This window comes from Convolutriloba macropyga, chromosome 9, assembly GCF_964194025.1.
Source record: "Convolutriloba macropyga chromosome 9, txConMacr16.3, whole genome shotgun sequence".
Classification (NCBI taxonomy): Eukaryota; Metazoa; Xenacoelomorpha; order Acoela; family Convolutidae; genus Convolutriloba; species Convolutriloba macropyga.
Genome location: NC_134476.1, coordinates 26,495,172 through 26,523,111, shown reverse-complemented (window position 1 = coordinate 26,523,111; position 27,940 = coordinate 26,495,172). Strand labels below are relative to the sequence as shown.

Genomic DNA, 27,940 nt, shown 5'->3' with positions numbered 1-27,940 from the left:
TTCACTGAAGATCTTGAAAAAGTCAATTCCAAGAAGTCAGGTCGTAAGAATCATCGATGGAGACGACGAATTAAAAAAACAGAGCAGGACAAGTCCTGACGTACAATTCAAAGAATTTTCATTGACTAAACAAAAAAGTAGACCAGGAATGAACTATGAATGGATTGGGAAAACCAGTTAGAAAAATATATGATCAAATGCGCTATCTATCAATAGAAGCATATATCAACTTCAAAGAAAACAATTCTTGCGGACCACTCAAAAAAGGAAAAAAAATGCAGGCAACAATCAAAAAGATTAAAAATTGTAAAAAAAACAAATATTTTCAAAACCAATTGAACTATTAGCAAAAAATTAAACCATTAAAAATATTCAAGTAATGAGACTAACCGACAGGATAACAAAAACAATTACAAGAAGATCATATTCCAAAAAATCACATGAACACTTGTCGTGTCGAAGTCTTGAAAACCGATGGATATGAAAAAACTGCATAAAAAGGTTCAGCTGAAATTTGAAAGCGAAGAGATCAGTCATTATTGAGACTAAGTGACAAAACAACAAAAACACAAAAACAACAAGAAACCGCGAAAACCAAAAAAAGAACATCACAAAAATTTTGAAAACAATTTCAGTCGAATTCGTTAAAACCTGTTAATTTGAATTGAAAAACACTGGATAAGCTCAAATATGCCTGACCCAAAAGCTAATGAGACGTATCGTTAAAAAAAGTGACAGAGGGGCAAAATGCCAGAAAAACTTACTTTTTGAAAGCAAGCGTAGTCAAAGTAGTGAAAATCGCCAGAAAAAAATCCTTTCAATTGAACAAGCTGCAAATCATAAGAGAGCCAATTAGATCTGTTCATAATCAGACTAAGTGACAGGTAAAAAACACTACAGAAAATTGCAAATTCTTAAATCCATAACATTTTTTGAAAACAGATAGTGTCAAAGTCGCTGGAACCGTTAATTTTTAACTGAAATCAGTACGTTTATTCAAATTTGCATCATAAATGCTATTGAGACCTATCATTGGTGAGACTAAACAACAAAACCACCGCAAAGTTTAAAAACAAAATCCAAAAATTACTTGACATCATGATGACAAATAGCGTCAAGGTCTTTGAAAACCATTCTGTTGCACTTCGAGGGTTTTAAACTATTGAAACTATTAATTATTAGAACACACGTATTGCCTTTTAAATGAATTAGTGCAGAAAACGAAAAAAGCCAAAATAGAAGTCAAATTTTTCTGCTTTTGAAAAAACTCCAAAACAGGAAATTCTCATTAAACAATATTTTCTCACTTAACTTTAAAAAGCACTTTGAAATAGCCACGCCCTAAAACTACTCGCTTTAGCGTCTTTTACTGCTCCATTATGAACGAAATCACTACTCCAATTTGATTTCTCATTGATAGGAAATGGTAAAAGTGCGAACAAAAAATGAAAGCGCATCAAATAAGTCTCTTTTATAAAAAATTGCAACACTATGAGAGGGAAAAACGTACCCAATTCATTCGATATGGCATTAATGAATGAACAAAAAGCAGATTTGAAGTGATCGTGACATCAAATGGTCCTATCAAAAATTGAATCAAAATAAACTGAGAATTGAAATTTTAAATGAAGTCAACGACAATCTTTTTCAAGCAAAATCAAAATATTCTAGACATCACAATTAATGACCGAATAATGCCAAAAAAACTAACACAACCGGCAGATTGCCGCAAAATAGCCGCGATAGACGCCTGCGGCCTTCCATGAATGGAAACAACTAAAGGAATAAGATTGCCAGATCGACCACCAGTCCTTTAATTTTAGACACAAACGGTCTATAAGGAAAAAGCCCAAAAAAGCGTTTTCAAAATTGATATTCGAAATCAAAAACTCAAGACTATTAATCAGGAATGAGGGCGAATAAGTTTGGCACTACTTAGATGCACACTATTAACTAGTAAATGTTCATAAAATTTAAAGTTCCATAAGTTCAGAAGTCATTTTTTTGCCTGAGGTAAGTCACGCAATTGACCCAAAAACAAAAATGACGTCACGAACGCAAATTTTAACTGCAAAGCAGTAGATTTCACTGAAGACCTTGAAAAAGTCAATTCCAAGAAGTCAGGTCGTAAGAATAATCGATGGAGACGACGAATTAAAAAAACAGAGCAGGACAAATCCTGACGTACAATTCAAAGAATTTTCATTGACTAAACAAAAAAGTAGACCTGGAATAAACTATGAATGGATTGGGAAAACCAATTAGAAAAAAATATGATCAAAAATCGAAAAACAGTAAAGACTAGAGTGAAATTGCCGCGTGTAAACAAAAAACCACGAGCGAGAAAGCAAATTTTTGTTCAATCACTCTTTTCTCACTCAACTTTAAAAATTCACGCTGCAAAACCATTCGGAGGAAAAATTCACGCCGCAAAACCATTCGCTTTTTCGCTCCACTTCCTGTTTCGGCGTGATCAAAATCATCACTCCAATTTGACTTCAAAAATCATGAAAATGTGTGAACAGATCTTTCAAAAAAAAGAAAGCGCCCCAATACAATTCAAATTCTTTGAATTGTAAAGAACCACGATATCCCCAATAATAGCAGCCATCGCTTCGCGGCTATTATAAATAACACAAATAAACAACTAAAACACTTCTTTGCAAAAACTAGCACTACAAAAATACTGTACATAATGATGCAACCTTGTGAAAATCAATGGACAAAGCAAAAAAAGGGCGGCAAAAATGAGAATTTGGCCAAAAGCACAAATTTTAAAAATATTTAAGTAAAGAAAAACACATCAACGCATGCAAAAGCCGACATCACTGCATACCATAGAAGAGTATATATCATTTAACACGTTCTATCAATTCTATTTTGTGGAAAAAAGGACGAAAAGAACAACAAATGAAGATAAGATTCAGAATGCATTAAGAAGTGTCGTCAAAAATAAATGGAATCCAAGTCAATAATGACGCTAGGTTAATGCTGAAGCCATTAAAATGACCAAAACCACGCCTCCCTAGAAGTCTATTGAGAACGGTTATTTTTAGCGTAAGCGACGAAACAAAAACGGACCACACTCAAATATCCACTAAAAAACTTTCGAAAAAGTGTCAAAGTCATGAACATAACCGACTAAGGTCGGGCAAATTGCTCTCAAACGACCGGCGAGCGGTTGACTTCGTCAACAGCTAACCACGGTTTAGTGTCATCAGGGCGCTGCCTCCTTATCCAGTTTCTGAATACGAAAGTCAAATGAGTCAGACGAAATATCGGCCAAGCGAAAAATTGCATAGAAGACAAACAGGATTAATATAATTGCTACAAATTGCTTTCGAGAGACATTAACAATGGCTTCTTAAAAGTGCCTGTTAAATCATTTATGACAAAAAAAAACATTTCAACTATAACTCATTGATAATGAGGATCAGAGATGGTGACATTACGCCACATAACAGCAGCTGAAGTGCGGAATCAACAAAAAGAGAGAGATAAAACGTGAAAGAGAAAGTGAAGGAAAGGAACCCCAACCGAACGAGAGAAAAGGAGACAGGAATATCTTCTATGATTGGATTCGACACTGCAACTTCTAGTTTTCTAAACTTTTTAATAAATAAATCATATAGAAAAAAACTGAAGGTAAAATTTAAAAAAGTTTTGAACTCGGTAATAAAAAAATTAAAACATTTTTGTGTCTCGAAAGTTCTGTCAAGTAAGCCATCTCCGAGACTTGAAAAGTTTTGTTGGCCGGTAATGGTCGTTAAACTCAAAAAAGGACATTATTGAAATTTGAAAATTGCAAAATAGAAAATTCAAGACATTAATATCTTAAGAACCATTTCATTGTCTCAAGAGACTATCCAGTACCCCTGTTTCAAACCTGAAATAGTTTCACTGGCTCATAGAGATCCATACGCTTGGAACATGAAAAAGTTTCCAAAAATTTGAAAAGCTTAAATTATATTACTTTGAAAATAAAAGTTTAAAAGTTTTTTAAAATTAATAAAACTAAAGTAAAGTCTTAAAACTGTTGATCACAACCCCATTCGCTCTAGAAACTATGCAGCAGCTTAATATCAAACCTTGGAGGAGGTCCCAGGGCCTCTGTTGCCGGAAAAAATTCAAAAACATGAAAAAATTGCTTAAATTCGTGATATTAAAATCTCCAAGAACATTCCATTTTACCTATAAACTATGCAGTAACATATTATCAAACCCTAGAGGCCCGTGGCCCTTGAGGCAAGAGCAATCTAAAAAATGACAAAAAATTTCAAAAACTTCAAAAAAATTGCAAGTTTTGAAAAAAATTGCTAAAACTTGATATTAAAAATTTGAAAATTAATCCATGACCAACAAAAATTTTACAATAACTTATTATCAAACCCTAACGGAGGCTTTCTTGACCCTGGAGGCTCAATAAATCTGAATAATGACTATAAATGTTAAAAAATTGGAAAATGGCAAAAAAACTACTCCAATTTGATTTCTCATTGATAGGAAATGGTAAAAGTGCGAACAAAAAATGAAAGCGCATCAAATAAGTCTCTTTAATAAAAAATTGCAACACTATGACAGAGAAAAACGTACCCAATTCATTCGAAATGGCATTAATGAATGAACAAAAAGCAGATTTGAAGTGATCGTGACATCAAATGGTCCTATCAAAAATTGAATCAAAATAAACTGAGAATTGAAATTTTAAATGAACTCAACGTCAATCTTTTTCAAGCAAAATCAAAAAATTCTAGACATCACAATTAATGACCGAATAATGCCAAAAAAAACTAACACAACCGGCAGATTGCCGCAAAATAGCCGCGATAGACGCCCGCGGCCTTCCATGAATGGAAACAACTAAAGGAATAAGATTGACAGATCGACCACCAGTCCTTTAATTTTAGACACATACGGTCTATAAGGAAAAAGCTCAAAAAAGCGTTTTCAAAATTGATATTCGAAATCAAAAACTCAAGACTATTAATCAAGAATGAGGGCGAATAAGTTTGGCACTACTTAGATGCACACTATTAACTAGTAAATGTTCATAAAATTTAAAGTTCCATAAGTTCAGAAGTCATTTTTTTGCAAGAGTTAAGTCACGCAATTGACCCAAAAGCAAAAACGACGTCACGAACGCATATTTTAACTGCAAAGCAGTAGAATTCACTGAAGATCTTGAAAAAGTCAATTCCAAGAAGTCAGGTCGTAAGAATCATCGATGGAGACGACGAATTAAAAAAACAGAGCAGGACAAGTCCTGACGTACAATTCAAAGAATTTTCATTGACTAAACAAAAAAGTAGACCAGGAATGAACTATGAATGGATTGGGAAAACCAGTTAGAAAAATATATGATCAAATGCGCTATCTATCAATAGAAGCATATATCAACTTCAAAGAAAACAATTCTTGCGGACCACTCAAAAAAGGAAAAAAAATGCAGGCAACAATCAAAAAGATTAAAAATTGTAAAAAAAACAAATGTTTTCAAAACCAATTGAACTATTAGCAAAAAATTAAACCATTAAAAATATTCAAGTAATGAGACTAACCGACAGGATAACAAAAACAATTACAAGAAGATCATATTCCAAAAAATCACATGAACACTTGTCGTGTCGAAGTCTTGAAAACCGATGGATATGAAAAAACTGCATAAAAAGGTTCAGCTGAAATTTGAAAGCGAAGAGATCAGTCATTATTGAGACTAAGTGACAAAACAACAAAAACACAAAAACAACAAGAAACCGCGAAAACCAAAAAAAGAACATCACAAAAATTTTGAAAACAATTTCAGTCGAATTCGTTAAAACCTGTTAATTTGAATTGAAAAACACTGGATAAGCTCAAATATGCCTGACCCAAAAGCTAATGAGACGTATCGTTAAAAAAAGTGACAGAGGGGCAAAATGCCAGAAAAACTTACTTTTTGAAAGCAAGCGTAGTCAAAGTAGTGAAAATCGCCAGAAAAAAATCCTTTCAATTGAACAAGCTGCAAATCATAAGAGAGCCAATTAGATCTGTTCATAATCAGACTAAGTGACAGGTAAAAAACACTACAGAAAATTGCAAATTCTTAAATCCATAACATTTTTTGAAAACAGATAGTGTCAAAGTCGCTGGAACCGTTAATTTTTAACTGAAATCAGTACGTTTATTCAAATTTGCATCATAAATGCTATTGAGACCTATCATTGGTGAGACTAAACAACAAAACCACCGCAAAGTTTAAAAACAAAATCCAAAAATTACTTGACATCATGATGACAAATAGCGTCAAGGTCTTTGAAAACCATTCTGTTGCACTTCGAGGGTTTTAAACTATTGAAACTATTAATTATTAGAACACACGTATTGCCTTTTAAATGAATTAGTGCAGAAAACGAAAAAAGCCAAAACAGAAGTCAAATTTTTCTGCTTTTGAAAAAACTCCAAAACAGGAAATTCTCATTAAACAATATTTTCTCACTTAACTTTAAAAAGCACTTTGAAATAGCCACGCCCTAAAACTACTCGCTTTAGCGTCTTTTACTGCTCCATTATGAACGAAATCACTACTCCAATTTGATTTCTCATTGATAGGAAATGGTAAAAGTGCGAACAAAAAATGAAAGCGCATCAAATAAGTCTCTTTTATAAAAAATTGCAACACTATGAGAGGGAAAAACGTACCCAATTCATTCGATATGGCATTAATGAATGAACAAAAAGCAGATTTGAAGTGATCGTGACATCAAATGGTCCTATCAAAAATTGAATCAAAATAAACTGAGAATTGAAATTTTAAATGAAGTCAACGACAATCTTTTTCAAGCAAAATCAAAATATTCTAGACATCACAATTAATGACCGAATAATGCCAAAAAAACTAACACAACCGGCAGATTGCCGCAAAATAGCCGCGATAGACGCCTGCGGCCTTCCATGAATGGAAACAACTAAAGGAATAAGATTGCCAGATCGACCACCAGTCCTTTAATTTTAGACACATACGGTCTATAAGGAAAAAGCCCAAAAAAGCGTTTTCAAAATTGATATTCGAAATCAAAAACTCAAGACTATTAATCAGGAATGAGGGCGAATAAGTTTGGCACTACTTAGATGCACACTATTAACTAGTAAATGTTCATAAAATTTAAAGTTCCATAAGTTCAGAAGTCATTTTTTTGCCTGAGGTAAGTCACGCAATTGACCCAAAAACAAAAATGACGTCACGAACGCAAATTTTAACTGCAAAGCAGTAGATTTCACTGAAGACCTTGAAAAAGTCAATTCCAAGAAGTCAGGTCGTAAGAATAATCGATGGAGACGACGAATTAAAAAAACAGAGCAGGACAAATCCTGACGTACAATTCAAAGAATTTTCATTGACTAAACAAAAAAGTAGACCTGGAATAAACTATGAATGGATTGGGAAAACCAATTAGAAAAAAATATGATCAAAAATCGAAAAACAGTAAAGACTAGAGTGAAATTGCCGCGTGTAAACAAAAAACCACGAGCGAGAAAGCAAATTTTTGTTCAATCACTCTTTTCTCACTCAACTTTAAAAATTCACGCTGCAAAACCATTCGGAGGAAAAATTCACGCCGCAAAACCATTCGCTTTTTCGCTCCACTTCCTGTTTCGGCGTGATCAAAATCATCACTCCAATTTGACTTCAAAAATCATGAAAATGTGTGAACAGATCTTTCAAAAAAAAAGAAAGCGCCCCAATACAATTCAAATTCTTTGAATTGTAAAGAACCACGATATCCCCAATAATAGCAGCCATCGCTTCGCGGCTATTATAAATAACACAAATAAACAACTAAAACACTTCTTTGCAAAAACTAGCACTACAAAAATACTGTACATAATGATGCAACCTTGTGAAAATCAATGGACAAAGCAAAAAAAGGGCGGCAAAAATGAGAATTTGGCCAAAAGCACAAATTTTAAAAATATTTAAGTAAAGAAAAACACATCAACGCATGCAAAAGCCGACATCACTGCATACCATAGAAGAGTATATATCATTTAACACGTTCTATCAATTCTATTTTGTGGAAAAAAGGACGAAAAGAACAACAAATGAAGATAAGATTCAGAATGCATTAAGAAGTGTCGTCAAAAATAAATGGAATCCAAGTCAATAATGACGCTAGGTTAATGCTGAAGCCATTAAAATGACCAAAACCACGCCTCCCTAGAAGTCTATTGAGAACGGTTATTTTTAGCGTAAGCGACGAAACAAAAACGGACCACACTCAAATATCCACTAAAAAACTTTCGAAAAAGTGTCAAAGTCATGAACATAACCGACTAAGGTCGGGCAAATTGCTCTCAAACGACCGGCGAGCGGTTGACTTCGTCAACAGCTAACCACGGTTTAGTGTCATCAGGGCGCTGCCTCCTTATCCAGTTTCTGAATACGAAAGTCAAATGAGTCAGACGAAATATCGGCCAAGCGAAAAATTGCATAGAAGACAAACAGGATTAATATAATTGCTACAAATTGCTTTCGAGAGACATTAACAATGGCTTCTTAAAAGTGCCTGTTAAATCATTTATGACAAAAAAAAACATTTCAACTATAACTCATTGATAATGAGGATCAGAGATGGTGACATTACGCCACATAACAGCAGCTGAAGTGCGGAATCAACAAAAAGAGAGAGATAAAACGTGAAAGAGAAAGTGAAGGAAAGGAACCCCAACCGAACGAGAGAAAAGGAGACAGGAATATCTTCTATGATTGGATTCGACACTGCAACTTCTAGTTTTCTAAACTTTTTAATAAATAAATCATATAGAAAAAAACTGAAGGTAAAATTTAAAAAAGTTTTGAACTCGGTAATAAAAAAATTAAAACATTTTTGTGTCTCGAAAGTTCTGTCAAGTAAGCCATCTCCGAGACTTGAAAAGTTTTGTTGGCCGGTAATGGTCGTTAAACTCAAAAAAGGACATTATTGAAATTTGAAAATTGCAAAATAGAAAATTCAAGACATTAATATCTTAAGAACCATTTCATTGTCTCAAGAGACTATCCAGTACCCCTGTTTCAAACCTGAAATAGTTTCACTGGCTCATAGAGATCCATACGCTTGGAACATGAAAAAGTTTCCAAAAATTTGAAAAGCTTAAATTATATTACTTTGAAAATAAAAGTTTAAAAGTTTTTTAAAATTAATAAAACTAAAGTAAAGTCTTAAAACTGTTGATCACAACCCCATTCGCTCTAGAAACTATGCAGCAGCTTAATATCAAACCTTGGAGGAGGTCCCAGGGCCTCTGTTGCCGGAAAAAATTCAAAAACATGAAAAAATTGCTTAAATTCGTGATATTAAAATCTCCAAGAACATTCCATTTTACCTATAAACTATGCAGTAACATATTATCAAACCCTAGAGGCCCGTGGCCCTTGAGGCAAGAGCAATCTAAAAAATGACAAAAAATTTCAAAAACTTCAAAAAAATTGCAAGTTTTGAAAAAAATTGCTAAAACTTGATATTAAAAATTTGAAAATTAATCCATGACCAACAAAAATTTTACAATAACTTATTATCAAACCCTAACGGAGGCTTTCTTGACCCTGGAGGCTCAATAAATCTGAATAATGACTATAAATGTTAAAAAATTGGAAAATGGCAAAAAATATCAAAATATGCTAAAATTCGTGATGTAAAAACATTGCAAGACATTCCATTTTATCTAAAAATTAGTCAAAAACCTATTTGCAAACCCTAGAGGAGGTTACTTGGCTCTTAAGGCTGAAAAAATCTGAAAAAACTAAAAAAATTCAAAAAAAAAACTTGAAAAAAGCAAATTTTTATCAAAAAATTGTTAAACTTTGTGACATTAAAAAGTTGAAAAACTATTCCATTACCATTAAAAATTTGTCAGTAACTTATTATCAAACCCCATAGGATGTCTTCTAGCCCCTGGGTCTGGAAAGACCTGAATAAGGAAAAAAATGTCCCAAAAAATTTGAAAAAAATTGCAGGTTTTGTCAAAAAAATGCTAAAATTCGTGATGGTAAAATGTTGAAACCATTAAATTACCACCAGAAACTACGCAGTAACCTATTTGTAAAACCTGAAGGAGGTTCCTTGACACCTAGGGCTGATAAAAATCAAAAAAGTCGAAAAGTTTCAAAAAGATTGAAAAAAATTGCAAAATAGTATAAATTTGCGTTTTTAGCAAGCGGTTAATCATCAGTAGCTAGCCACGGGAGGGGGGGCTGCACCTTGGGCTGATTGGGGGGGGCAACACTGGGGAGGGGGGCAACAGCGCGGTGGGGGGCAATAGGGGGGGGTCTCCAAATCAGTTTGAGCTGAAACAGAGCTGAAAGGCTCTGAGAGCACTTAATGCCCGCTGGGCGCTACCTGTTTATCCCGTTTTTGAGGACGAAAAGTCAAAAGCGTCAGACGAAAAATCGGTCAAGCGAAAAATCGCATAAAAAAAGACCGACAGGACTAATATAATTGCTGCATACTTCGTTTGAGAGCAATTAAAAACCACTGCTTTGAACATCAAACCGAAAAAACAAAAACTGCTTGAAAACAGTCGAACTTAAACAAAATTTTTGCTCGCTTCTAGAAATTTTTTACATATCAATTTCTCGCTCTCCTGAAAACACCGGTACGAAAAATTACACCACAATGACACCACCCGAAATATCTATTACTTCAAATTCACAACCATTAAATTGATCAAAAAGATACTTATCCAAGAATCATTCTCGGAAAAATCCTCTTTCTCTTCGAGTCGAACCAAAAGAATGTTCTAGAACATAACGGTTAAGCAAAAATTTTGCTTAAAAAAGACAAACTGGTGTGCAATAATTGCATCGAATTTCGTGCTAGAGAAAGTAATAAACATACCCGGCAGATTGCCGGAAAATAGCCGCCGTTTCAATAAGCATGATTGGGATTGAACGAATAGAATATATTGAAAAAAAAAAGATTTTTGTACAAAAATATTTTTTAAGTCCGATTTATTTTGATGGCATTTCGTAGTTGAACATACTTCTGTTTCTTAGAGAGAGGCTACAGGGGCTACTATCAACACCAATAAGCATTAGAGGTGGTAACTAAGACTTATAGGAACGACGTTCAAATAGCGGGCATCTAAAATTGGGCTTTATGGGTTTATCCCGTTTCTATTTCTGACTTTAATTTTTTATACCGACTCTGTTCATTTTGAATTGCTTTGCTTAGCAACTGATGTTCAAATTCACTTTTAGCAGAATGAGAGAAGAGAGAAACTAGCCTAGAGAAGTCAAAAAGATTTCACGCAAAATGTCAAAAAAGCGGCAAAATGGTAAGCGAAAAAAAGTTTGACGAAGTAAAAAAAAATACGAGTGCAATAATAGCCGGCTGAGAAGATGAGGGCGGCTATTAAAAATGTACACTTACGAGCGTTGACATGGGAGCATTTATTTTTCTAGAACGCGTAGAACAATTGGATCTATTGGGTGGCGTGAAATTATATACCCACTAAGCTGGGAGTGAGGGGACAAAGAGATCCAAAAAATTTCCGTTTGGTCCGGAGACAAAACACCAAAACGACGGCCTCTCACATATTCTCCCAATTTCGAAGATGAATGGGGTTGGGTTGGGGGTCAAACTTTGAGAATCTCCTCGACACCATAAATGTGTCTCCAAAACCGTTTCGGTTAATCGGATACGTAGAGTCTAGTAAGGCGTCAGGCTCTTAGTGCCTTTGGGATGTTACCTGTTTATCCCGTTTTTGAGGACAATAAGTCAAAAGGATCACAGGACTAATGTATTCGCTACAAACCTCGTTTGAGAGCAAATCAAAATTTTGTTGGGTGGATTTAACTTACTGTTATGAATGCTTGGGTATCTAATAGACGAAGGACTCATGTACTCGGACGCAGTGGGATACATACTGCTGTAGTCGTCAGGTTCAACCATACAGTAGAAACTCTCAAACGTCGATCCACCAGGGCCAGACATTCTGGCATTAATTAATTTTTGACGCTCTAATTCATCCTTTTCCTTCTGTTTCTGCCTTTCTAGGTCTGCTTCCCTGCTCGGAATGATCAAATTGACGTACCTGACAAACTCTTCTCTAAATGCTTGCAAAATCTCTATTTCCACACTCCTTCTGGTTTGCTTTAAAAATGCATCTACTACCGTTATTCCATGTTTTCCTATATTGGAAGCTTTTTGGAAATTCAGAAGATCCAAATTCCGTTCGACGTCCAACTTAAGGTTTCTGGCGTGCTCAAGTGGGTTAAATTCTCTGAATATTTGAGGCTGTGGCTCACACAATTTGGAGCTGGTATAAACTGTCATACCGAAAATCTGAAAAATCTACATGTTAAAACAATAATCTACAAGTTAAATCTACATGTCGGGAATCAAGTTTTTAAAAACATAACCGACTCACGTCGGGCGAAGTGCTCTCAAACGCCCCGTTGGCTTCGTCAGTAGCTAGCCACGGTTTAATGAGGCTAGCTTTGGCTTATTTGAAGGGGCTTGAGGAGAGCACAGCGTCGTGGGGGGGGGGGGGGGGGGGGGCACTTGGAGGCGGGGGGAGCAGCGGTTGGAGGGGGGTCTTTGGCTGCAGGGGCCCTTCCGGCTTGAACGATGTGCAGGGATAGGGATTGGGGGCGGGGAGTAGGAACCGGTCTAATGTACTTGCTACAAACTTCGTTTGAGAGCAATTTAAAACTGCGACAGTTCCATCGAGAATAAAATATTAAACATGAAGCGGGCAAAAAACGAAATTTGCGAACACTCGACTATCTTCCTTTGCTTATTAATGGAAACAACTAAAGAACCCAAATTTCTCAATTTCTCGCGACTGATGCAAATATTGATCAAGGAGTATCCCTGATAAAGAACCAAAATAATTGGGTAAAAAACACATTAGTCTAATACTACCTTACCATACCGACCTTCAAATAGACAGTCACCTTAAATTAAACTTGGATTTTAAAGTACAAAGTCTGGTGTTGCATGAGCACATAGGTTTGCCCGTTGTAAAATTTGCATTTTAGTTGTATTTTGCTCTAAAAAAACCGTTGTAAACTTCTAAGATACAAGGATCTTTGTCAAGAATCATTACCTCTTTGTTAATCATTAAACAAAACATTTTACAAATTTTCGAAAAACAATTCTGAAAACAAAACAAAATTGAGAATGTGACCCTTAGACCAATAATGTTAAAGATTGATAAAATTGGCTTATTCAAGTTCAAGTACTGAGCAGAAAACAGTCTACTTTTTCGCTGTTGCTCATGCATAAGTGATTATCAAAAAATCAACGTGAGAAAACAGAATAAAAATACATCGAGTCCTGATCTTCAGAGTTTCATTTACTTCAATTACTTAAAAAACATGACCATTGGATTACCAGAAATAAACATAACCGACTAACGTCAGGAAAATTGCTCTCAAACGACCGGCGAGCTGTTGGCTTCGTCAACAGCTAGCCACGGTTTAGTGACCTCAGGGCACTACATCTTTATCCCGTTTCTGAAGACGAAAGTCAAATGGGTCAGACGAAAAATCGGCCAAAAGAAAAATTGCATAAAAGACAAACAGGGTTAATAAAGTTGCTACAAATTGCTTTTGAGAACAATTATCAATGGTTTCCTAAAAAGTACCTGTTAGATCAGTTATGATAAAAGAACATTTCACCTATAACTCATTAATAATAAGGATCAGAGATGATGACATTACGCAAAGAAGATGATGACATTATGCAAGGCTTTAATATCTTAAGAACCAATTCATTGTTTCAAGAGACTATTCGGTATCCCTGTTTCAAGCCAGAAATAGTTTCACAGGCTTATCCAAAAATTACTAAAACTGGAAACATAAAAAACGTTGATCACCATCACATTAACTCTAGAAACTATGCAGCAGCTTATTATCAAACCTTGGAGGAGGTTCGAGGCCCTCTGACGCCGGAAAAAATCAAAAACAAGAAAAATTGTAAATATTCTTAAAAATTGCCTAAACTCGTGATATTAAAATCTTGAAAAACAATCCATTACATCTCTAAACTATGCAGTAATATATTATCAAACCCTAGAGGAAGTTCCGTGGCCCTTGAGGCCAGAGAAATTTAAGAAATGGCAAAAATTTTGAAAACTTAAAAAAAAATTGCAAGTTTCATAAATAAAAAATTGCTATAACTTGTGATATTAAAAGATGAAATTTAATTCATGACCAAAAAAAATTTCCAGTAACTTAACATCAAACCCTAACGGAGGCTTTCTGACTTTTGAGGTTCAAAAAATCTGAATAATGAGTATAAATGTCAAAAAATTGGGAAAAAAATGGCTAAAAATATCAAAAATATGCTAAAATTCGTCATTTTCAAATCTTGCAAGACTTTCCGTTCAATCTAAAAATTATTCAGTAACCTATTTTCAAACCCTAGAGGAGGTTCCTTGGCTCTTGAGGCTGAAAAAATCTAAACTAAAAAAAATAAAACTTGCAACAAGCAAGTTTATCAAAAAATTGCGAAAATTTGTGACATTAAAAAGTTGAAGAACTATTCAATGGCCATTAAAAATTTGTCAGTAACTTAATATCAACCCCTTAGGATGTTTTTTGGCCTCTGGATCTGGAAAGACCTGATAAGGAAAAAAAAGGTCTTCAAAATTTGAGAAAATTGCACGTTTTGTCAAAAATTTGCTAAAAATCCGTGATGTTAAAATGTTGAATTCATTCCATTTTCACTAGAAATAATGCAGTAACCTATTAACATAGCCGGCAGATTGCCGTAATAGTTGCGAAAGAAGAGACCTGCGTGCCACATAATAGAGATAGAAACAGATAGATCTAAATTGAAAAAAAAATCGACGCCGCTCAAAAAACTAGGCTAAAAAACATTCAGCGATAAATTCTTAGAGCTTGTTAAAATTCATTCCACAGAAGCCTCTTCTTAGGGACCTTCACTGAACCCATGAGTTCCTTTGACCTTAAACAAATTCAAATTAAACTTAGGTTTTAAAGTGCAAAAGTGCATTTTATTGAGTGAGGTAAGTCACGTATGATCAGAATCTAATCACGCAAATAACCTAAAAAACTTTCCCTAAAGCGAGTGAGAAATGACGTCACGCGCTCAAATTCCGTTAGAGAGAGAGAAAGAAGTCATTCAGAAAATTTGACTTTTTCAGCTTTGCTGTGTGAACAAATGTAAAACGAAAAAAGAGCATCAGACGACGAAACAAAAAAAACCAAGAGCACCGCAATATAGCTACGATCAGCTCACAGCTATAATAAAACCCTAGAGGAGGTTCTTTGACACCTAGGGCTGATAAAAATCAAAAAAATGTCAAAAATTTTCAAAAAGCTTGAAAAAAAATTACAAAAAGTATAAATTTGCGTTTTTAGCAAGCGGTTGTTCGTCAGTAGCTAGCCACGGAGAGGGCGGGGGGAGGTGCAATAGGAGGGGGGGGGGGGGGGGGCAACACTGGGGTGGGGGGTTAACAGCGCGGTGGGGGGCAATAGGGGGGTCAACAGTGGGGGTGTCTTCAACCTCTAAGAACCGCCCTTCATAACATAAGTATAAGTATGTCTCCAAAACAGTGAGCTGAAATGCTCTAAGAGCACTTAATGCCCGCTGGGCGCTACCTGTTTATCCCGTTTTTGAGGACGAAAAGTCAAAAGCGTCAGACGAAAAATTGGTCAAGCGAAAAATCGCATAAAGACCGACAGGACTAATATAATTGCTACAAACTTCGTTTGAGAGCAATTAAATATTGTCCAGTAAGCCGAAAGGCTCTAAGAGTACTGGATGCCCTCCGGGCATTACCTGTTTATCCCGTTTTCTTTTTTTGAGGAAGAAAGTCAAAAGAGTCAGGCGAAAAATCGGTCGAGAAAGTAATCGCGTAATCGCAGGACTAATATAGTTGCTTCAAAATTTGTTTGAGAGCAATTAATAATTGGCCTGACATGAATAGTCTAACTACATTTGACGCAATCATGACTCATAGTGTGAATTTTATTATTAAAAGCAGCAAATGTTCAAGTAACCATATATTTCAATTTGCTTTAAACAAAGAAGCAAGATATGGAAAAGTTGTAAATTAACTCAACATATTAACCAATTATCAAAACATGATAAGTTTAATCTTCTGCAAACAGTCAGCAACATAATTTATTTTCAATAGAAATGATTTAACCTAGAGACAATGTTTCGAAGAAAGATCTATTTTACAAATTTACGATGATGTCAACATCATGTCAAATTAATGGCTGTCAATCAATATACTAGTGGGTTGTATTCTGGGGCGAGCTGCTATAGCCGCTAGTTGTGCTACAAATACCCGGGTTAGCTCTTTTTTCCTTCATGCTTCGTCTGGGACTGTTTGGCGATCCCACTTGTTGCATCAGATTCGAATACGCAGCTTTGTTCACATGCTTAGCAGCATCTGTGGTTGCAGAACAAGTTGACATGTTCGAATCTCTGTTCGACCCCTCTCGATCTCTTCTCAAACCCAATTGAGTGTTGGGTGTGATCCCGGAGGCAACTTGATTTCTGGGCTTAGTTTGAATGGCAAAATCCGCTGGTATACGTCCAGGCGATACTAAAGATCCAATTGATGTCGGGGCTTTGAACCCTTTTCGACCAATTTTTGAAGAATCTGGGCTTCCGGCAATTCCATGCGATGGTGCAAATTGGGGTGGCTGAAAAGCAGAACGACTTGACGACGTCGGCATCTCAGTGTCAATTGTCAAGCCAGTGAAGTCATTTGCAGCTTTAGTGATACTAGTTGGGGCTCGCTTGTTTGTGTTTACAGGTGATAGTAAAGATGATTGCTGTTTATCTTGGTGGTGGTGGTGGTGATGCTGTTGTTTGAGGCGTTCAGAGGGGAGACATTTTAGAACCGGGACATTTCTCAGTTGCAATTCGTTCTCGACCTCTGAGTCAGTGATCGCATCAAAAGGTCTGCCGCCTGAAGCAGTGATTGACATTTAGATACAGTGCTCACGTTTAAATTTAACATTTTCAAAAATCTAATTTTTGCAACATTTGCATGTTATTGTCAAATGGATAAACCCTAAAGAAGTATCAACATTTTGATAAATATCCATAAGCAACCCCCCCCCCCCCCTCCACCAGACACGCCCCCATTTTCAAAATTGGAATAAAAGCCCCCTTTATTCAGTCCAAATTTATTTGTTTTAGTCCAATTTTATCCCTTTTAATCATATAATTGATAATTCTGGTTTGATTTCGACTACATTCGATTAACTCTAACTCAAGTTTTCAAACTTTTGGATTCGTTTCATTTTAAAAGGGGCTATTCCCACGCAGGTATTCTTTCTTTGGGTTTTCCTAATCGAAATAAGGTGTTGTTTTTTATTAAGGCATATAACCGTTACTTTTTGAAAGATTTGACACATTCAATTGAAGATTTGAGAAGTACAGTCAGGTGAATCAGGCCATATTTTGGTGATCAATGCAATCAATCAAATAGTGATTTGAAACAAAAATCCTCAAACATCCCTAGGTTGCAACGCTTTCTATCAAGTTGTGAGAGCAATCTAGAGAACTTTAAACTATAGTAAATGTGCATATAATTGATACTTCTACGGCAGAAGGAAACAGTTCACGATCATATGACGTCATAATTCAGGGATGTTTCAGGTAGAAGTGTTCCGCTTTGTATGCAAATTATCAATCATAACAATCGTTTGTAGCTTAATGGAAAACTTTTATTCCTAAAAAAGCAATCAGCATTGAATAGGGATGAAACGGCGCGCCGCATTAACTTTATTTTAGCATCTCTATTTAATAATTTTTGAATGCAAAATGTCAATCACTGCTACTGTCCTAGAGCCACAAAGTTCAGTCTGGACTGAGGCTGGATATTAGCCGGTTCAGCTGACAGACTACTGTATGTGTGATGGCTGAAGGACCTTCGCTTTTCAGAAGCCGCAGCTGCAGTACCACTTTGACCTGCCCCTCCCAGGGAGGTCTGGGTAGTCAACTGGTGAGGTTGCAAGTTAGATTGAATTGTGTTATGGGATAAGGGGGATGATACATCACTACTAGAGCAGTTATGGTTAGAAGCGTTACTTGAGTGACTTGCATCGAAAATTCCACTGTCCCGTGTGAACAGACCACCCCCACCACCTCCCCCGTCTGATGATAAAGGTGTCGTTCTTGGTTCGTAGGACTGTCCGACGCCCCCTGTGACGCCTGCGTTTGTCTGTTGGTTTGTTGTCTGAGGGTTAATGACGTCATAATGGGTGATGCAGCTGTTCATGTCTTTTTTGAGGGAAGCGATGTCTGGGAGGCTCAATCTGCGAGTTAAGGATCTCTTTTGGAACCCCGCAGCAATGTAAGAATTCTGGATCAGGTGAATTGTGGTTGATTTCATGCGATTCTGAACAAAAATATAAATCGGTTAAAACCAATTATTAGTTTTTCGTTAATATACTAAAAATTATCAATTGAGATCTATGGAGTGAATATAAACTATTAATTGTTACCTGGTATGCGTTATGTTGAATAACAGAGCACGCGAAATTAACTCATTGAGGCAATCAGAATGGCGAATTTGTTTAATGCTTTAATTAAGAAGACAATGTACAACGAGTCTTACCTCAGCCGCGGTGAGTTCTAGAACGAATGCGTCCTTCTCAGCAGCAGCCTTGGCCTCCAACTTCTGTTCACACTCCAGTCTTGCCGTCTCGTAGCGGAACTCGAAGAAATCACGCATATTGCGAAGCTGAAAAAAATAGTATAATATAATGGCAAAAAGCGAGAAATTAACAAAATCGTCCACCGAAAACAATGCCAGGTAAAATGATTCCATAAAAAGAGTAACAGAGACTTTTCTTCGAATTAATCTGACGAAATCTGATTTCCTATAGAACTACAACGCAAAGCTTGTTGTTAAATAAAGAATCAACTTTTGTTCTAATTCGAGTCCCACATAATCGAGATAAAATCAATACTAATTGATATTAAAAAATTCATAGAGGGAGGCAATTTGAATCCTCGTATTTGCAACCTATGGCCACATTAGGCACCCCAAACTTGCGGATTGTGCAACTTCTTTGCGTTGAGTTAACCAGAGTGAGGTATGTCAAATATGAAACATAGTCCTCAGATTGCCCGAAACCACGATTGTGAAATAACAGAAACATACATTACTGATCTTCTAAGCTGAAAGGATTAAAACTAAAACAAAAATAGCCACTTAACAACGGACGAAGTGCTCTCAAACGGCAGGCCTGAGGGGTCAATTGCAGCCTGCTTCAGTCTCCTGCCAAAACTTCACTAAGGGGCTCAATAGGATGACCTTAAAGCTCATTTTAGACTACAAAGACAAAAAGTAACCAATCTGTGCGTACTTTTTATTTGCCCTCAGTAGTAAACTGTCACCGATTATTCAGCCGATTTAAATTCTGAATGAGAGCAATTTCAATTTCTAAAAAAAAACATAACCAACTTGTCTAGTAAGCCAAACTTAATGCCCTTTTCATCCCTCTTCCAGGCGTTATCTTTTCATCCCTTTGATGAGGACGAAAAATAAAAAAAAGTTCAGACAAAAAACCGGTCGCACAAAATCGCATAAAAAGACCACAGGACTACTATCATTGCTATAAAATTCAATTGAAAGCAATTAATCACTGGGTAAAGCGTGAACAGTCACTCGAAAAGTCAAAAAGTCCGACAAAAATCAGCCCAACAAATCACATAACACAAACAAAATCAATTCGTTTGAGAACTCTAGTTAGCATTCGCTCTAATGAACTTTGATAACTTAATGCACTGTACCTTATTGTCTGGGCACTATTGGTTCCCCCAATTCTTTTAATTTTGCTTTTTTGGCCTTGACTGTCTAAAACTGCCAAACAAACCCGGCAGATTGCCGAAAATAGCCATCATTAATTCCTGTAACACCGATTGCGATTGAAAAACGAAAAAATTGGAAAAGATTGATTGCTGTACAAAAACATTTCTAAAGTACGAACTTTCTTAATTTCATTTTGTAGTTAGACAATCTCTTGTTTTATAATGAGAGGATACAATGATTAGTATCAATACCAATCAGCAATATAGATGTAACTAAGACTTATACGAACTAATACTTTATACTAAGTCCAAGTAGCGGGGATCTAAAATTAGGTTTATCACGATTTCATTTTTCACTTCGTTTGCCGGCGCCTCTTTTCGTTTTAGATTGCTCTGCTGAGAAACTGCTGTTTAAGAGCATTTTTGGCGAGAGAAGAGTGAAACCAGCCTGGAGAATTCAAAAAGAGTTCACACAAAATGTTTAATCGACGAAGTAAAAAATGTGTAATCGACGAAGTAAAAATAGGCCCGCTATAATAGCCGGCTGAGAAAATAAGGGCGTCGATTGAACATTTAAAATCAATTTCACATTACCAACACACATTTCTTAATTTCATAAAAACTCCAATGAAAAGACAACTTTATTTGCATATCACTCACAAGACCGATTTCTTAGCAAGCTCAAAACGCGCGAGATCAAGAAAACCATACTAATTTATTGATTCACCACTTGGTCGGATACATGCAGGACTTTAATAGAAGATTTAGAACAAAAACGGACTAGCGTTGGATGAATTGCTCAGGCAGCGGCAATTTAATTTAGAAGCCGGTGTAGCTTAGAAATGTTTTGTGGGTGTAAGAAGTGCCCCCATAGGGTTTCGAAACTCTGACATCCAGGTTGGCAGCCTGACATTTTAACCACAAAGCTACACTGCCTTCGATTTTCTTTCGCTCACCATGGCTGTTAGCAACAAACTTAATTTCAGAGCTAGAGCACCTTAGAACATAAAAAGACTAGCGTCCTGCACATTACTCTCGAAACGACAGGTTGGGCAATTCAATTCAAGGGCCCAGATAAATTTCTGTTCCTGGATGCAAAAACATCCCACCAGCCTGGGATTCGAACCCGCGATCTCCTGAGACCACGATAGACGCATTCACCTCTGGGCTATCAGGCTCTTGCCACCTCGTCTGCTACAATCGCTTTTACTTTACCAACTAACTTTACTTCGAAGTGAGAGCAATTGAGATCACTCAAAAATGAAGAATAGAAGCTTGAAAAAGTGACCTGAGAGGTCAACAAATGTCAAAGAAAAACTCAAAAATGGTCGAGCAAAATTCTGCATATAAGACACGCGTTTACAATAATTGCTTCAAATTTCGTTCGATAGCAATACGTGAAACAAAAATGAAGAAATGAAGTGTTGAACAAACATAAACCGACAAACGTCCGATGAATTACTCTTGACCTACAGGCGGGGCAATTTAATTCAGAATTTAGAGTGAGTGCAGCTTAGAAATATTTTATGGGTGCGAAAAAATCGACTCCACAAGGGTTCGAATTCCTGACCTCCAGAATGACAGTCTGACATCGTAACCACTCAGCTACAATAGTTTTGTTTTCCATTCGCTCACAATCGCTTTTACCAACGAACTTGATTTCAGAACGAGAGCAACTTAGATCAGTCAAAAATGAAGAACTGAAGTGCAAAAGGTCACTCGAATAGTCAAAAATTCTAGAGGAAAAGCGCAAAAACATTCAAGCAAAAATTTTGCATAAAAAAGACACACGTTTACAATAATTGCTTCAAACTTGCGTAATAAAATACTGACAGGAAAACAGGCAAGCTGAAATGAAGGCATTCGAATTGATTATTGATCTCTTAGTTTATCTAAATTGAGTACTTAAACTATTTTCAAGTCACTTTTGGTTTGATTTTATGGCAGAGAATAGGCACAAGCAGCACGCGTAATTGAGTAGAGATATTAAACGTGAGCTGTTAAGATCACATACCAAAATCACGAGTGAAAGAAGGTACGAAAGAAAGCAAAATAATAAGACGGAGAACGGGCCTGAAAAAGTCTTACAACGACATCCTTTATGACTAATATGACACCTATAAAACTTTTGTTTGAAAGAAAACATACAATTTTTGAACTGAGGTTTGCCAAGAATCCTATACTAAGTTATTTTATTCCCATGGTCTACAATTGAAGCCTATCTTCATTTTGGGAGAGCGCTTTATTGACTATTTATTTGAACTGTACAATGAAAACACATGGGGCTCAAATCAAGCAATTTTTGTACTGACCTCTTTAACGAAGCGCTTGTCAAACTTGGCCCATCGTGAATTGTTATACTCTAGTGAGTACTGCATTTCTTCTAAAACTGCTACTCGGAACGACTCCAATCTTTTTTCTAAATCAGACAATTTGCGGGCACACGAGCAGTCGCATGAAGGAGTGTCAGGGTCTTCAGTATTTGAAGCAGGAGAGATGGGGGAACTCAGGATGTTGAAGGTTGCCAAGGGGTCCTTCTCAGATACTGATCTTTGGTGATCTTTCCTGAATTGCCTCTTGTCGCAAGATCTGAAAACAAACACTATCTAAACTTTGTGGAAAAGTGTATCTGCCTCGAGCTTAACTGTTTTTTGAAATGATTAAATAAAAAGCTAACCTTTGTCAGAAACTTGAAAATTAATAAGAATCGCAAACAGCAAATACGAGACATTTTTCAGGTTGCAAAATCATTCAAAATAGGTTCAAACTTTTAAGAAGGTTAGTTACCTTGAGGACTGATGGTGTCCGTGATGATGATCGCTCATAGCCCCTCCCCCTCCTGACCCATGACCATTGGCAGCCGCTCTCCGCTTAGATCTGTGACTGCGCGTACTCACAGAAGACATTGATCCTCCTGAAAACATCAATATCAAGTTACAGTGGCAGTTACAGTGTCTTGTAGCAGTTTCAATGTGATCCAAAGTTTCCTAAAGCCACCAAACTAAAATCTATTAACCACTCCAGCAAGCTCCGTTAATTTGTATACTTCAATTACTAGGTAAGTAATTAAATCCAATGAATGGTTAGTTTCATAGACATTACAGGATTGCATGGGTAGGATGTCTCAGAGCACAAATTTCAATACTCCGATTCCTTTCGAGATTCGATACTTCTTTTAAGGAAATGCCTATTCTACTTGGCTCCTCAGTTTTGCGTGATATGGCTTTAATACGGTGTGTAAAAGTTTTATGGTACCCGGTCAAGCCCAGGTACCAGGAAGGAGAATGATCTAAGCAACGAATCTGATCTCATCTTACCTAATCGACGATTGGACTTCCCAAGTCCACCAGCAGTCCCTGCGCCATGATGATGATGTCTAGAGTGTGATCTCCTAGAGGATGTGGCAACGTGTGATCCACTCCTCTTTGATGACCTGGTGCGTCCACCTGAACTCGTTCCACCTCCACTGTTGCGTCTGTGACGTCGACTGCTTCTGCTCTTTGAGCTGCAGTTGTCTCCAAAATTAGACAGACTCTCCATTTGATGTTCCTTTAACAAAACGAAATTTCTTTACAAGGTGGGGGCTATGTAATTGGAGTTAGAGGGGCGAATACAAGGAGTCATCGTTTCTGAATACGCGTTTTCAGGCGCATCTCTTACTGTACGGCTGTGAACAGAAGTCAATGTTCCAAAAGAATGAGGTCAGAATAAAGACGAGAACAAATTTTCTTCAGAAGAAATTGCGTGTCTCTGCACTAAAGGGAAACAGACGCCTTAGTTGACAATATTATGAAGTCATTATGAATGAAGTCATTATGAAAATACAGCGGCTGGAATAGAAAAGAAAAAAATAGTTTTGATTATTATTTGACGTCTGCAATAGGCGGAAACAGAAGCGCTGCACATAGGCTGATCATTATTTCATTAATAATAATTAATTGATAAAAAGCACAATAGTTTCTCTTAATAATAGTTTTTGAGTGTATCTTCACTCAACCTCTACACATTTTCCGCATCCTAATTTTTCCCCTCAGTGTGGCTGGCTCCTCTGAGCTAATCATGAACCCAAAGCAACTGAAAAATCAATTTTACCTGCCAACGCCGGGGCTGGCGTTCTTGGGCAACTCCTCTGTCGTTAGTTGGTTAAATCATGAAGAGTCAAACAAAGTCGATATACTTTAATGTTGATAACAGCCAAAGTATACTCAATATCAAGTATTTAGGTCATTAGGATTAATTAAGTCATCATCATCCTATGTGGAGCGCTTGTGTCCACCTATTGTATACGTCAAATAAAGCTCAAAACAAAAATTTTGTTTCTTTTTAAATCCTACATCTGCTGCATTTGCTCTGTGGTTGTGCTCTTTTTTTTGAGATAATTGTTGACAATCATGTGACTTTTCCTATCCTTGTCAACTAAAACATCGAAAACGAAACATAAAACTAAGAGCACTAAAATATAGCTACTCCCAGCTTACAGCTATAAAAAACAGCGTCGGTTGGCAACAGCATTTTGGGGGCAAAAGCTGACCTCTAGCATGAAATGTCTCACGAAAAAGTACCAAGCCTCACGTTTTTTCTCGAGACGAAAAATCGCTAAAATTTGGCAACGAAAAAACCAAACCAAAAACGAAGCAGATAGTGTCTCCTACATTAAGAGAGGCATGTTAGAAGAATGTTAGGAATGTTAATACCGACAAACTATTTGTCATAAGTCATTGACATTTTACACAAAATTTCATAGTCAAACTGGTTAAAAACAACTCTTTTTAACATAACCGACTGGAGAAATTGCTTTCGAACATCAGACGCCGGTGAGGTAAAAGAAAATCACCTATGCTCGTTAAATGATGTTAGTAGACCTCAAAGACCAGTTTAAATTTTGAATAGAATTCAGCAAGGTTCACGCAGGCAACTTTACATAACCGACTAACGTCGGAGCGAATTGATCTCAAACGATCGGCGAGCGGTTGGCTTCGTCAGTAGCTAGCTACCGTTTAGTGAGACTAGCTTTAGCTAAATTTAAGGGGTGAGAGGTGAGCGCAGCGGGGGGGGTTGTTGGGGGGGGGGGGGTCAACCTCTAAGAATCGCCCTTCACACCATAAGTATAAGTCTCCAAAACAGTTTCTGTGAATCGCATACTTCGAGAATAGTGAGTTGAAAGGCTCTAAGAGAACTTAATGTCCTCTGGGCGCTACCTGTTTATCAGACGAAAAATGGACCAGAAGAAAAATTGGTTAAGCGAAAAATCGCAAAAAAAGGCCAACAGGACTAATATAATTGCTCCAAACTTCGTTTGAGAGCAATCAAAAACATCAATTAAACAGCGTCAGTTAAACTTGAAAATTTCACTGTGGTTCACCATTCCTCAAACTAAGGACGTTGGGGAAAAACTCGAGCCGAATCTACTTAAACTCATCAACCTTTGCAAAATTGAGACAACTTATTTTCCTTTATAGGAAAACACTTTTTAAAAAGACAAACCTGATGTATCTCTTCTAAGCGGGGTAAGGGATGCGATAATTTCCGCCTCGTTTTGAGAAACGCACAAAATGACATTTCAAAGCAATCGCAATCAAATTACTCGCCACCCTTCAAAGTATGTTCCAAATCAAACCAGAATCACACGTGATCTGGGGAGTAAAGATTGGGGCTGATTTCTAAAAGGGAACGCAAACAAATATATATCAGCTAAGTAACTAGCGACAGATAAATTTATATATCACATAAATTACCATCGGCAAAAAAAGGAGAGCAAGTAAGGTGGGTAAACTAACAATATACCAGTTTTTAATAATCAGGGTGCATATAAAACAACCGAGGAAAGCAAAAGCGCCAACGGAGATGGAAAATGAGAGAAAGAAAAAGACCCACAAAATAGAAAAAAGGAACTACTGAGCAAGGTCTGTTCAATTAAGCGGTCTAGCTCTCTGTTGTAATATGGGGTTAAAAAAGTAGAAACAACACACAGTGGCTGGTGGTGTTTTTAGGGTTCTTTTTGAAATATGGGGGTGCATAATTTGTATGAGGGTAGAAGGCGGGGAGTTAAGGGGTGCGTAAACTATTCATCTTAATCTCTTATCAGTCCCGTGGGTGTTTGACAAACTGGTATTTGATAAGCTGAACGACTTCAGTCAGGGGTTGAATAGTCGCCGACAGATCGGGAAAATGTGCAGAATATCAAAAAGGGGCCAAAAAATAGTCAGAATGCATAATTAAGAGGGTGGGAAAAGGGGGAAATTCCACTATGCTTTTCAATTTTCCCAATTGGGGAGAAAATTAGTCCCTCGAACATAACAGGCTTCGAAATGTCTTTTCCAAAATGCTAATGGACATAGAACAATGTTCATTTTTCATTTTAATCTTTATGCTCTGGCAAATTGCGCTAAATATTAAAAAAAAAACTATCACAAGACTCTTGAAAATGAAAAATGTACTGGAGAAACTCATCAGCTTTGTGATAATGAAATATGTAGGGAATATTCTACCCGTGATAAATTGCGCACCGCAATATTTTATATTCCAACAACAAAAACAACCGCAATTACAGACACCAGAAAGTTTTACAATTTCTTCCAAATTAGCAATTCAGTTCTTCTATGCATTTCAAATGAACCTAGAATTCTGGATTGGAGCAAAGCAATTATAACCGATTTTCACAATATGCAAAAATAGAGTGTGTATTCTGCACAGCTTGGTTATTATTGCATTCATAATATGCAGAATTTCTAGCCTATGGTAATGAACCTATAATTGCGACTTGATAGCAAAATTTAAATTTTCAACAAACCACCCCCCACTCTTTCCCCACAACTGCATATACACCCTACGGGGTATACCAGCGTTATTAATGAGATGTCAAATAACTTCCATTCTGGACCATTACATCATTACCAAGTTGAGTCGGAATTCAGGGATACAATTGGCAGAAATAAAGAATAGATAGAACGAAAAGAGAGATAGTAAAGATGAAAAAACTGAAGATAGAAAATATAAAAAATAGAAAATTCAAGATGACTTGATTATCAATCCAGACAGTGATCGAATGTAAATTGATCTCCCATTTGTTAATGCCTGCTTGGACAAATCTCCAATTACGTCTACTACCCAAAGCAACCACCCTGCCTTCCTCCCTCGCTTTTCTGCCTCCCCCAAACTCCTAGCATCGCAAAATCTACCTACTAACCCCGTCCACGTTTCTCACATATCCCACACCCCTTCTCTCCCTCCCCTTCCGAAAAAGCTCTCTACGACCCTTCTCGTACCGACGCATTAATTCCCAACTGCATCCTTTATAATCTCATTTGGTCATTCGAAAACCAACTGATTATATAATCACTGGGTTGACGTTTCCGGGGACAGACGTTCTCGAAAGTTACAATTCACTGCCAAAGAAGCACGCAAACAAGCAGTGTTGGTCCTCAAAAATTTGACATGCTGAAGGAATTAACAATTTCTGATTTTGTTGAGCGATTTTTAATCGACTTTTCAACAACTAATTTACGTTTTACGCTGCTATCTGGAGATCAGTTGGACCAGTATGACGGTGCTACATTGTGCGAAGACAAAAATTTTCTAAATATATATAGAGGGTTTTTAGTCTATTCAAAGGAGTTCAGCTAAAGAAACAATAAAAATTTCCCATCAGAAACCAAGAACAGTTTCAGCTGAGCTACATCACTCGCACTTGTAAAGTAGAGAAAACATAACCGACTAACGTCGGAAGAATTACTATTTAATAACTGGCGAGGGTTAGACTTTGGTAGAAGCAAATTTTAAGCCCAGGGAGCATGTTTTGACAGCTTGAGGACCGCTAAAACTCCAATAATCGCAATTCACACAATGAATGTATGCATCCTCAGCAGTTTCGGCAAATCTCATACTAAAAAACACATAGAAAAACTTCAAGAAGTGCTCCCCAGACTAAGGCCGTTGGGCGCTAACAGTTTTCTCTCAATTGACAAGACGAATGAACATTTGAATTCGAAAATAAAAATTAATTTATCCTTTGTATCATAATACAAAACACTGATAGTCAGCAAAAATTAAAAACAATCAAAACTCCAAAAGGATAGAGAAAGGACGCTTATGACACCAAAAGCCCTTCCAATTTACTCTAGAACTCCTAGGAAATTTTGATATCAATGAGTACC

At 36.6% G+C, this 27,940-nt stretch overlaps 2 protein-coding genes across 10 annotated transcripts in view; both read right to left on the bottom strand.

Moving 5' to 3' along the window:
- LOC142345691 (uncharacterized) overlaps positions 1 to 12,342 on the bottom strand; it is a 29,592-nt gene extending 17,250 nt beyond the window's left edge. The window contains exon 1 of the mRNA XM_075397935.1: positions 11,837 to 12,342. Coding sequence (XP_075254050.1) covers positions 11,837 to 12,311 — 475 coding nt within the window. The 5' untranslated portion in view covers positions 12,312 to 12,342. The remainder of the gene's footprint in view (positions 1 to 11,836) is intronic.
- Positions 12,343 to 16,045: 3,703 nt separating this feature from the next.
- The window catches only part of LOC142345689 (uncharacterized), a 70,195-nt gene continuing 58,300 nt past the window's right edge, over positions 16,046 to 27,940 (bottom strand). For 7 of the 9 annotated variants that reach the window (XM_075397925.1, XM_075397929.1, XM_075397928.1 and 4 more), the window contains 6 exons: positions 23,105 to 23,336; positions 22,575 to 22,701; positions 22,100 to 22,376; positions 18,589 to 18,714; positions 18,060 to 18,369; positions 16,046 to 16,932 (listed from right to left, as the gene is read on the bottom strand). In XM_075397925.1, coding sequence (XP_075254040.1) covers positions 16,247 to 16,932; positions 18,060 to 18,369; positions 18,589 to 18,714; positions 22,100 to 22,376; positions 22,575 to 22,701; positions 23,105 to 23,336 — 1,758 coding nt within the window. In that variant the 3' untranslated portion in view covers positions 16,046 to 16,246. Of the gene's footprint in view, positions 16,933 to 17,776; positions 18,370 to 18,588; positions 18,715 to 22,099; positions 22,377 to 22,574; positions 22,702 to 23,104; positions 23,337 to 27,940 lie in introns of those variants that run through there. The other 2 variants (XM_075397934.1, XM_075397933.1) reach the window with 2 other exon arrangements.